At 40.9% G+C, this 12035-nt stretch overlaps 1 protein-coding gene across 18 annotated transcripts in view; it reads right to left on the bottom strand.

Annotated features, from left to right (window-relative positions):
- The window catches only part of LOC111936618 (serotransferrin-2-like), a 32530-nt gene that overhangs the window by 19754 nt on the left and 741 nt on the right, over window positions 1–12035 (bottom strand). For 3 of the 18 annotated variants that reach the window (XR_015277681.1, XR_015277682.1, XR_015277683.1), the window contains exons 2-19: window positions 10028–10165; window positions 8371–8534; window positions 7914–8013; window positions 7293–7469; window positions 6959–7121; window positions 6788–6852; window positions 5979–6136; window positions 5315–5501; window positions 5008–5156; window positions 4712–4802; window positions 4337–4405; window positions 3903–4085; window positions 3466–3622; window positions 2698–2780; window positions 1732–1916; window positions 1219–1405; window positions 758–927; window positions 554–659 (exon numbers count right to left, since the gene is read on the bottom strand). Coding sequence is in view for 11 of the 18 variants with exons in the window: in XM_086855632.1 (XP_086711758.1) it covers window positions 878–927; window positions 1219–1405; window positions 1732–1916; window positions 2698–2780; window positions 3466–3622; window positions 3903–4085; window positions 4337–4405; window positions 4712–4802; window positions 5008–5156; window positions 5315–5501; window positions 5979–6136; window positions 6788–6852; window positions 6959–7121; window positions 7293–7469; window positions 7914–8013; window positions 8371–8534; window positions 8991–9165 (2343 nt within the window). In the remaining 7 variants the exon portion in view is untranslated. Of the gene's footprint in view, window positions 1–183; window positions 928–1218; window positions 1406–1731; window positions 1917–2697; window positions 2781–3465; window positions 3623–3902; window positions 4086–4336; window positions 4406–4711; window positions 4803–5007; window positions 5157–5314; window positions 5502–5978; window positions 6137–6787; window positions 6853–6958; window positions 7122–7292; window positions 7470–7913; window positions 8014–8370; window positions 8535–8990; window positions 9407–10027; window positions 10166–11065; window positions 11135–12035 lie in introns of those variants that run through there. The other 15 variants (XM_086855632.1, XM_086855641.1, XR_015277684.1 and 12 more) reach the window with 10 other exon arrangements.

Below are 12035 nucleotides of genomic sequence, written 5' to 3'. Positions count from 1 at the left end.
AGGCAGCAACACCTGAGAGGCCTAAACAAGCATCCTGCTCTTTCCCTGCTCCTTCAGGGCTGCAGCTCACTGGCTGCAATAGTATATCAGGATTTGGCTCTGTCACTGTACTGGGACAATAATGATACAGATGATGAACAGATGATTTCTGCTCAAAAGGCTTCATATCATATTCAGGCAGAGTTTCTGCTTGTAAAACTTGAGGTGTTTAATGGATAGATAATATTTTGACATTTCAGAGAATCTTAAATTCAAATATAAAGTAACGGTTGGAGGTCTTGACAAAGCGGAACATCCACTGCTGCAAGCATCCAGTTCTGCTGGCTATTAAATATCTTAATACATTTATTTGTGAGGAAAAATGTTTTGATTTACTAGTAAAAATCGTTGGTTAAAGAAGAAATACATACGTGTATTCAGCAGGGACTACCTAGCTGCAGCCAAAATCACAGATACAGGAAGACGATGTCACAACCACCAAAATGTCAGCTGATTGGGGTTTTTGCATGGAAACTGTTTACAAGACAGACAAGGCAAAATGCTACCAACTAACCTGTGCCACTCATACCAGTCTGTATTTTAGTCCATGGTACTGGCCCTGCTCTTTCCACAATGCTGATCCTAGTTCTGTGCTGTTGGTTGTGCTGTTTCCCATGCTGCTGTGCTCCAAAAAAGAAAGGGGCAACATATGAATAGTACTATATCATCATAAACATAAAATCTGCTGAAAAAAAAGACAAGAAGGTGTTCAGCATACATTTTTAGAGATGACTGTTTCCTTGCTGATTGCTTTGGATTGGCTGGACTTGCACATTTTCCTTGTTCAACCAGCAATGATGCTGATGTTACATGCCTTGCAAAGCCTCTGTATGAGCTGTCAGTTGGATGAGGATGCACAGATATCCTGTTTGCAGAAATCCAAGATACCTACAAACCAGTAAGAAAGTATACACTTAAAGATGTTATCAGCTTCAAAAGTAGTAAGTTTTTCAGATACTATTCATTAAAACAGCAGAATAGAGGTCAAATTTCCCTTTTGAATTGCAGTTACCAACTTAATCTCACAAAAGTCTAACACAGGACTCCTTAGAAATTTGTTATGAACAGGATTAGGTAGAACATACTTCTCCATGCAGTCTAAACTAAAGGGCCAGAGCTGAGCACAGAAGGCTGCCTGCTGCATGTCTCTCTAACTCAGAATTAACAACTTGACTTTACCTGCAGGTGTGCAATTAAACACTGATTCCGCCAGTTGAACAAAAGACTCTCCAAGAATCTCCTGATAGCTCAGGTGACTTGCATGAACAAGGTACTGTGTAGTGTCTTTGAAAAGCAAATCATTTTCACCATACTTCCATGACTGAAAGAGTTGGAATTCAGAATCCAATTTGCTTCCCAGTGATTCCTGAACAGAAAAGGAATAAAAGTTTCAGAGCTTGAGGCATTAACAGAACTTTTATCTAGCGCTGCTCTTATTAGTACAAAAAGATGTACTTTTGCAGTGCCTTATTTCTCAGCAAAAGTATGGCTGCTGTGGAATGGGAACTGGTGCCAAAATACTCCTTAAGAAATTCCAAATAATTATTTTCTCAATCTCCTATGCACATTTTTAATTCTCTTGTATTGGATCTGAAGGGACTAGTATATAAAGCTTTTCATCTTGAAAGGGTTTTCAGCAGTTGTACATAATGAATGGTAACATTCCAAGCTTTTCCCTGTTACCTGTCATACCTGAGATTTCAGTAGAAAGTCAGAGATTTTAGTGACAGTGACTGGTCGAGTCATGACTGCACTGGGGGGAATGGGGCCAAGGTTACAGCCAGCCCATTCTGTGACTGCAGCGCGTGTTCCGTCCGGACACAAGAGTTCAAAGTCAAGGGCAGTATAACCTTTTGCCCAACCAGAGCTGCCCAGATCTGAAAAGAGAATGAAGTGAAAGGTAATCCTTTTAAAGCAGAAGAGAGGGTGAATCTCAAAATGTTAAAACTTGAGAGGGAGAAGTTTAGTCAATGTGTTCAAAACAAACACAGCGTGCTATGTGGTCATTTCTTAGGAATGCAAGGACCAAGGACCAGAGTAGTGTTTTCACTGAGGTCAGTGAACTTGAGCTGCACCTATCAACTAAACTAGAATAATATCAAGGCATATGAACAGCATATCATGTCTCATCTGCATCTGTAATAAGATCCCTTTCTGGAAACCAAGCAATTCAGCCTGCATGCCCTTTGCTTCCCCAAACAAACTGCTAATTGCTGCAGGAATTCCTGTGTGTTTCCAGCCCCTTATATCTTCATTTGGTTTGAGATTCCTCTCTTAGAAAAGTCTCTTCTCTTACTGAAATTGCCTAAAATAGAATTTTATTTTGCTTTAATGAGGGTTCCTTTGCTCCTTGACTCTAAGAAAAACACGTTTTGGTTTGCCTTTTAAAGCTTTGAGCTTTCCAGAAATTTAGTGCAGTCTCCAAGGATGACACACATCTTTGCACTGGGTGATTCTTCTTCTTTCCCCTCTTGCAGTACCTGAATGTTGAGCTTTACTGGAATACCTGTATGTAAAATGCTCCTAGCAATCAAACACAGCTTCATGGGCCTAGATTAAACCTGGAAAGACTGATCCCCACAAGTGATGGGTGCTTTGTGAGACATAACTTATGTTAGTGAACATTCTCAAAGGAAAAGGGAATTATCTACATCTCACCCTCTATATTCTGGAGCAGGTTTGAGTGTTCCAGGAAAGCTACATCTCCAAAGCTTCTTCCACTGGGATTGCCAACTAGGCACCTAGTGCAAGAAAGGAACAAGTGATCAAAGACAGCACTACATGGTGACTGACGTTTGGACAGTCATCTGAAGCTAAAACAGGAGTAGCTGGAAGTATCCCTCCCATCTCTAATCCCTTGGAATATGCTGGTGATCTCAGCATAGAGATTTGCTAAAATAATCCTCTTCATCCCTTACAGCAGCTCCCAAGTCAAAACTGCTGCACAATGTGCACCTTCACCCATGCCTAGGCAGGAAAGAGAATGAAATTCAACTAAATGGATTATGTATATTTCATAAGAGTGCTTTCACCTTTAATAGTCCTCTCTGCCTCTGTCTTCAACTATTTTTTTTTTTTATATCTCCACTCTATTTAATTATCTCCTGTATGCTACACTACTTCTTACCATAGCACCTCTGCTCTCTGATCTTTTCATCCCTTCCCTTTAATGAATCAGTACCAATGCTCTAAGCCTTACATGTTTGGAAGCATTGCTTTGCTCTGGAAATGGTTTCATGGCCATTTTAAATCATCAGTCAGCTGAACATCCTATAGCAACTGCAACCAAAACAAAATACACACTAGCAAAAGTTTATATAGCCAGATGCTGAACAAATAGGGAAAAAAAAACTTTAAAAAAGTCAGCAAAATAATAAGGCAATTCTGGCTATTGCTCTGCATTTCTGGCTCTCACAAAAAGCTCACCTGAGTGCTCCCATATTGCCGTAGTAACGTTCGTTGTGACTTGCAGCACATCTGCTGGACACCCGAGCTCCTTCCACCTCACCATCTCCAATGCACACCTTGCACAGGTTTCCATCTGCTCCTGGCATGCAGCCCTTCCAAAAGTAATTCTGATAAGCTGAGTAAAGAAAACTGAGATGAGATTAAGGCAAGGTGTTCCGAAGCCTCTTCACATATGGGAAAAGACAGGAAAGGAATTTCATCCTAACAACTAGCATGAAAAGGGCTAAATAGTGTGACACATAGTCAATTATGAGGAAAAACTGCTTCAACACCCTCTGAAACGGCAGTCATCAGTTGCTGGTTGGATCCTCATGGCCCCATCTCTATTTTGTTCCCAAATCTAGAGCTTCAGATTTTCATGGTCTAGTTAAGAGAGAGCCCAGAGCAGCCCTTACCAGAGGCAATATCACAGTTGTCAGTGTCATTCTGCCGAGCTCCCACTGTGTGTCTGGACAGAAGTAACCATCCGCCAGGACTATACAGGTGACTGTGGCAGGACCGCCTTCCCCTAAGGTTATGGATGTGAATCTGTTTGGCACTTTTCTTAGCTAGGGCAACAGCATAAACTGGTGGTAGTGCTGTCAAACAGTAAGAAACAGTTACACCAAGGCAATTAAGCATTCCAGATGGGTACAGCTCCCCTTCTCTCCCTCATCTTGTCACAGTATCTTCAGTTACAGTACAGGACCCACACTGTTTGCTTAGCCAGAAACTCTTGTCCTTGAACAGAAAATTCTATTCTAAACAAACAAGCAAGTACATTCCTATATAAACCCTAGAACAGTCTCAGGAAAATCTAGATCTTATGCCCTCTCAAAGTTTCTGTTACCTTTGTGCTTAAGATGAATTTGTTTCCCTGTTTTCTCCATGGTCTCAGCTGCTGGGGCACAATCTCCCCCTGGAAGGAGAGATAAACATTAAGGATCTTGCAACTGCTGTCATTCCTTTTACATGGCAGCATTCCTTCAAAACCCTTGTGATCCTCTTCAGCCATGTCAGCATCTTTGTCCCTTTAACAGAAGGGATAAAATAAACAGACCAAATGCTAGAATCAGTTAGTGGAAGAGATGGGAAGAGTATTTGGACATTTATACTGACTCCTGCTTCCATCACAAAACATCATAAACTGTGGAAATTTAATTATATTCTTAATGGTACTATTTTGATTCCCCTCTCTTCTTGATAAGGTCACATGAGAACTCACCATAGCATTCTGCAGCTACAGGCACCAGTCCACACCTCCCTGCGACGTAAACGTGTGTTGCATCCAGGGTGACTGCATCAGCCTCACTACTCTGCCAGCAGCATTAGAGAAAATAACAAAACCAGGATTTGCATCAATTGTGTATCCAAGCAGCAGGACTTCTCCACTGGCTGGAAATTCCCCTGAATAAATTCCCTCTCATTCCCACTTACTCCTGAAGCTAGTTTTCCTCTCTTTAATTCAGACAAGACATACACACTCTGTACAGTCCTCTACCTTGAGCAGGAGTCTCCTACCTTGATCATCTCAATGCATTTGGTCATGGAATTTGCTTGGAGACAGACTAATGGGTCGGATTTGATGTTCAGTGCCCACTCCTCGCATTTGCGAAGCTCAGCATCACTGATGCAGCACCAGCGCACAACGCTGTTGTCCAAAGAGCTCCCTGAAATGGAAGCAGATCATGTCACCAGTGCACCAATCTGTTACATGTTAAGGACGTTCAGGTGAATGCACCTGGAGGGTGCCTGGAGGGAGGAATAATGTGGAAGGAGAACTTTCTCTTCCCTTTCCTTAGCTACAGTCCTCTGGAATGGTTCTCACCTTCATGGCCAAGTCCCTTAAGGAGAGCTACATAATCCAGACCAAGGACATAGGCAATCTCCAGCTGCTCCTCGAGAAGCTGCAGGTGCTGAGTGGCATCTCGGAACAGCAGATTCTTTCCCCCAAAGGCTGCTGAACTGAAGAGCTCAAACCTGGCTCTTTCCTTTCCTTTACGCCCAAAGAGGCGCTAGGAGAAGAACAACAGTTTTGAGTTGCAACAAATCTGCTCATTCTTCCAGCAATAGGCAGCCTCAGCCTTCCTTCCCTTTGTATCAGTGGTAAAGATATCAAATACTATCTATAAGTTAAGAAAAAGAGATGAAGAAAAGTGAGCTCTGCCTGAACCTGTAAGTCTTCTTCAGCTACATAAAAATTGATTCAAGTTCCACAGCAGGATGAACATCATTAGCCATCTTCCAGTTTGTGTGTTATAGCATCTTCCCCTTCTTTACTGATTTATTCCCAGCCTCCTATGAAGAACACTTCAGAAAAAAGCAAAACCTTACACAAGACAATGCAAGATCCTACCCCAGAACAAACAATTTTTAGCACTTTATTCACACTAACTATAAACTTATCAAGAAAAAAGGCAACCTGGGTCATAATTGCCACACAAAGATGGAATTAAAAACTGTGTCTGGACATAGACATAATATTCACTCACTTGGATCATGCTAAGGAATTTGTTGGTGATCTTCTGGAAGTTGTTGCGGGTGACGATGCCACGGCCAGGCCCCTTGCCCAGGTTACAGGTGCTGTGTTCTGTCAGCTCAGCTGTGGAGCCATCAGGACACAAGAGTTCATATTCCTGTTGTTCTGACTCTAAAACAAGGAGACACTCATGAATCTGTGACGGGAGCCATAACTTGGCAGCAGGCAGAGATGGAATATAAAATGTTTTTCAGTGGAGGTTGCTAAAGGTTATGCAGGCAGCACTGTGTACCAAGCACACTTGGGAAAGTTGTCTTTGGTAAGTGCTTCTCCTAACAAAGAGTAGGACCTCAGCCAGAGCTGTTCCAAAATGCTCTTTAAGCTGTACCCCTGTAAAGACATTAATTTAAAAATACTTAGCTGCAAATACTACTGCTAACCACCCTTGGTACAGAGCTCAACCGAGTTTAAAAGTGCAAGGCCAGTGTACAGGAACTTCACAGTTATGGAGCTCAATACACTGAATTTTAAAAGGAATCTTGTAACTCAGGCAAAGCAAATACTGATAGCTGTGTCAGAGACAGTTAATGAAATCACCTGTCTGCTCCCATTCTAAGTATCTTCTGTGAGCAATCATTGCTCACTCACACTTTCCTGTTCTGTTTCTTTCTAAGTTGTGTGGAGAGTCAAGAAATACCCCTGAACTGCTTGCAGGGATTGAATTTTCCCCAGAAACAATAAAAATAGAGGCATATCCCCCAAACACCTGTGCAGGAAAGAGCATAGCTAGAGATTAAAAGAAAACTGCATTTTTAAGATTACCTGTGGCACTCATAATTCTTAGGTGATCTAAAAAGGCAACATCTGCCACTCCATCCTTCAAGCACCTGCAGGAAGACAAATGCCATCCTATTAACATTTCACCTGCCTTTCCTACCTTGTAAGTTCTTTTACCCCCAAAAGTGAATTCAGCCCCAGTGTCCCAGAGCTCACCTGAAGGCTCCGTCGGAGTCGTAGAAGGGTTCATTGCTGCTTGTCTCACAGAAGTGGTTCCTGTCTCTGACATAGGATTTTTGTCCTTGGCAGAGAGCACACAAACGGGGAGCAGCAACACCAACCCCAGGGATGCAGCTTGCATTGAAGTACTCACTGATTGCTGCAGGGGGAAAAAAACAAAACAAAAGAAAAAATTCAAATGGGGAAAAAAAAATCAGAAGAGGAAAGGGGGCCAAACATATCATGGCCATAACTAGCTCATCCTACATCTGCTGGCATTTCAGTTACTTTTGCTGTGGCCAGAGGTAGCCCTATGGCTCCTGTCACCTACCTTGCCTCAGAGGTTGTGCCTCATCCCAGGAAAGATAATTTCTTGCAAGGAGAAAGCCAAGTGGAATATTCCAGCCTGATGTCCACCTGGCTCCATTGTGACAGCTGCGCACACCTCGTAGACTCTGGATATCCAGAGTTCCTCGTTTGGCAATGGCCACAGCAAACACACAGTTTCCTGCAACAGCACAAAATGTGCAACAGAAAATAAAAAAAAAAAGAATTTCAATTATACAGCTTCCATCTCTGAAGAGAAGTTGAGCTACTTCAGTGAACATGGCTAAAGAAGAAATTGTCTTAGGCCTATTCAATGGAGGTACTTGGAGGAACTTAACCACATACTGGCTACATGGCACCTTGTCAAACAACCAATGCAAGTCTGTCAGTACCACAGGCAGAAAGGCTACTGGGTACAGAGCACCACTGGTATTTTATTCATCATTAAGTATTTTAGAAACAATTGTTAGCCACCTCCATATTCCTACAAATAAAAATAAAACATAATAAAATTATATTTTATTAAAAATAATAAAAACATATTGACTTTTTTTTTTCAAGAAATCTAAATCCATTCCTTAGACAAATCAGAAGTACAGTTTATTCTTCAGCTTTACCAACCTACCTTGATCATAGATCTCCTTTGCCACCACGGCCAAACCATACAGCTTTACAGCAGAGTAAATATCTCCAGCATCCAAGGAGGCAGCATCTGCTTTATTTGCCTTTAAAATAACAGCAAAACCCTCAAAACAAGTCTGTTTACAAGGACACAAACAGAAGATTCAAGAGCACAGTTTCTGCCTCAACAAATTGTAATTTAGTAGTTTGCTTTTGTCCATTTATTTCCAAGCAGACTTCTCTAGTTCTTGGAGACTGGAAAGTCTTTAGCTGGGCTAAAACAGTACATCCTAGAATGCTTACAAGATTTAATTCTTGACTCTCAAGTCACTGTGTACTTTGTCATATAAGCAGTTCAATTATTTCAGTATAATTTTATTTTCCCATAGTTTCTGTTTACCAGTTACTTTTCCAAGAGGACTTGGACACAAAATATTTTTTTTAAGTCCCTGTGAGCTCACCCTGATTTTATCAATGCAGTCATATGTATTGTGGGCTCTGATGCAAGAAATCCTAGTAAAGGAACTGGCAGTAGTGAAGGGCAGCACAGCCGTAAGCGCTTTGGAGAGCTCAGCACACTTTCTTTGTTCCAGGTCAGAAAGGGTGCACCATCGGAATTTCTTCCCTGTAGGGTAAAAAAAGAAGTCAAGATTTGTAGGATTTCATGAAAAATCCCCTCAGTTTAACACCTTATGGAGGAGAGAGATTATTCTATTCTATTTAACTTCCCAATAGCTTGATTGTGCTCACTCACACCCACATACCCACACACCTAGAGACACCCAAGAGATGTGCCCACATGTGGCCAAGGTCACTTTTGCCCAACACGAGGACAACATTTATCTTTAACATGTCTCTTTGCTTCCTTTTGACTGAAAACAACCAAATAGTTTTTGGCAGATTTTTCAAGAATCAGCAACTGTCATGGCAAGATCTTTTACCACAGAATCTTCCTTGCCTCAACCTTAGTGCATTTTAGGTAAGGCTGCCACCCAAAATTAGGAGGAACCAAAAGTAAGGACGTGTTTATGGCTATGGCCTGTTTTCCTGTTGGGATAGCAAGAGAAGGAATGGCACTTACAATGTAGGGTAACCATCCTCCTGTTACTGGAGTGCAGTTTTTCTCCTAACAAGTCAACTGGGATGTGACTCCACCACAGCACAGACCTTCTAATCTTGATGTAAACATGCATTCCCCGGGGTTTATCAGTTTTACTGCTGTCCTTGGTTATCAATACAGGCCATTCTTTTAGCATTTGTTCTGCTGATTCCTCTGGTGCTTTCACACTCCAAAAAGATGCAATAAAGCATGGAGGTGAAGGTGAAACTTCCTTTTTCAGAAGGACTTGGAGGTTTGGTGGGTTCAAACCAACTATAAAGCTAAATCTTAAAGAAATCCAGACATGCCAACAAAATTTCCTCCTTTGCTTTAGGTTGCAATTATTCTATCTTGTATTATTCCTCTGAAATGCATTCTACTCTGAAATACATCATCATCTGCAAGAAGATACAATACATTTAAGGACGAAAAAAGTGATTGTTGTTCACAAAAATAGCATGCAGTTATGTAACTTGAGAGAATCTTAAGCCATGTAATGAAAAACAGGACTGAACACACAGAAAATGCCACAATATCTCTAACATTGTCATTTCCAGATGTTTAAGCATTTGACTCTCTGGAGAACTATTAATACTAGCAATGTGTACAATTAAATCATTGAAGTTTTTATTTCTTTGAGCATAGCATCAGACATTAGTCCTCCACTTGTTTTGACATAAATTCAGCACAATTCCAAGAAGAACCCACAGTGGTTTTAGAGGGGAGCAGCTTGAGGTCCACTGCTTCGTTCTGACACTGCTAATGAGTAGGCAGACCTCAACTACTCAGAGGAAACAAACTCTCACTGAAGTACTAAGGAAGTTGTGGATCAAGCTGCTTCTAAACATAAGAGGGTCACCATCTGCCAATGATCAAACAGAAAAAACACAGGCACAGCTCTAACTGCGACTTCTTTCTTCGACTTCTTTCTCCACACAAAGGAAAACAAAACGGAAGCATGTATTAATTTGAATGTCACCCACCCAGAGGCAACCTTTCCCTCTCTGCATCAGCCTTACCGGAAACCAGCAAAGAGAAGATGATTAAGACAATTAAAATCGCTGTCTTCATCATTACAGCAGTTCAGCAAGGATCTTCTCTCCACCCTGACGCTCTGCCTTCTCATGCCAGGAATTCCACAGTGATGACCAAAGCTTCTGGAAGATAACAGGGGGGTTTAGGCATCAAAGAAACAAGGACAAACCAAGATTTAAGAAAACAAACAGTCAGAGGATAGTTTATTCTTGTATGCAAAGGAGAAAGGGACAGGGTTCCTTTCCTACCACAGATGGAAAATATCCATGCGTTTCCTGCTCAATTTTTATCAGACACAGAAAGAAATGTAAGCCTCTGCTTTAAAAATAAATAGTACTTCTGCTGTTTCAAAAGGCACCCAAATGCCTTTAGGAGAAGGGGACAAGACTTACACCTAACTTATAAAAAAACACCAAAAGCTAAGTGAATTATCCAAACTACTGACCTACAGAATACTAAAGGGTCCTTCTTAACTTTTTCCACCTGATAATGGCTAACCTACAGAGTAATTTTAAACAAAAACTTTTCCTATGCCTCCCTAAGAATACAGAACAGAGCTGGGACACTGCTGACTGTCTTGATTTTCTTCATTCCATTTCATCCCAGCAATCTCATTCAAACTGTCTTATTCCCCTATTTTCTGACATTTAACCTGAAGTATTATTGCCTCTTTATTACTCTACAGCAGCTATTAACATCATTAATTCTATGGCAGGGAAAAAATACATTTATTTATATATTATATATTAGCAGAAGGGTCTGATGATGTATAAAATATTGATAATATAGTTTCATCTTTCTTGTTCAGGAAAGAATTAACTGTTCCAAGAGTTCTGGAGGAATAGAGTCTTTATCCTACTTTTGTTTTCCTTCTTCATCTTACAGATTTCCCTGGTGCATTGTTTACTTGATGAATTTTTGCAGACACTTTTCCCAGATTTCTTTTGTTGCCTTATATACCCTTCCCTAGTGATTCAGTCATTATTCCCCATTTGCTTCTTTCACCCTCAGGTATTGCTTACCTCTTGAGTTTCACAAGTTCCCTCTCTAGATCTGCAACATTTGTTGAGGTGTTGTTTCCCACTAATCTGATCACAGAAGGAGTTACATGGAATAACAGGATGGTTTGGATTGGAAGGGACCTTAAAGCTCATCCTCTTCCACCCCGCTGCCAAGGGCAGGGACACCTTCCACTGAATCAGGTTGCTTCAAAACCCCATCCAGCCATAGGGATTTTTCATTTCTTCCTGCTCTCCCTGAACGAATGTTCTCAAGCCCCAAGACCTCCATTCTCTCATTTGTTGGAGGAACTGTGGTATTAATCCCCCATTTGACTTGGCTCAGCTGCACAGGCCTAGCACAGCTCAGTATCCTTAGGGAAGTACATTTTATCCCTGAGGGAAGTCTATATAATCTTACCAGATGTTAACAAACTCCATAAATGTAAGAACAAGGCACATCATAAAAGTAATTTTAAAATAGTTACATGTTCATATATTTACTTTAAATTCCAAGGAGAAAGATTAGATCAGAACAGATTATTAATCAGTTTAGCCTTGTGACAATTATTTTACACTATAAACAAGTGTTTACATTTAACTACTCCTTAACCTCTGAATCACTTCTCAGTCAGTTCTGGGGAAACTTGTCTGTCAGGCACACCAGTGCGGTGCACTTACACATCAAAGCTAATGGCTCTTGCAAGGCTTGTACCAAAGCATTTAACAGCATCAAATCCCTCCTGCTCTGAGGTTTTACTTCCTGCCAGTCTTACCATTATGTACAGGATATGTAAATCCCAACAATTCAGTCAGCAATAATATTTCTGTTTCATGAGGGCTGTGTCTGGATTTTCCCTCAAAGTTTACATATTTATCAATAAAAGGCTTTCCTGTACATGTTTAAGATACTTATACAGATACTACTGCCTATGGTGATATGAAAGAAAGGCAGAATGACATGAAGGTGTTCTAGAGTTCATTTAGGTCTAGT

This window comes from Cyanistes caeruleus, chromosome 18 (assembly GCF_971803275.1).
Source record: "Cyanistes caeruleus chromosome 18, bCyaCae1.hap1.1, whole genome shotgun sequence".
NCBI lineage: Eukaryota > Metazoa > Chordata > Aves > Passeriformes > Paridae > Cyanistes > Cyanistes caeruleus.
Note: the sequence above shows the minus strand (reverse complement) of the source record. Positions and strands in the feature narration are given on the sequence as shown.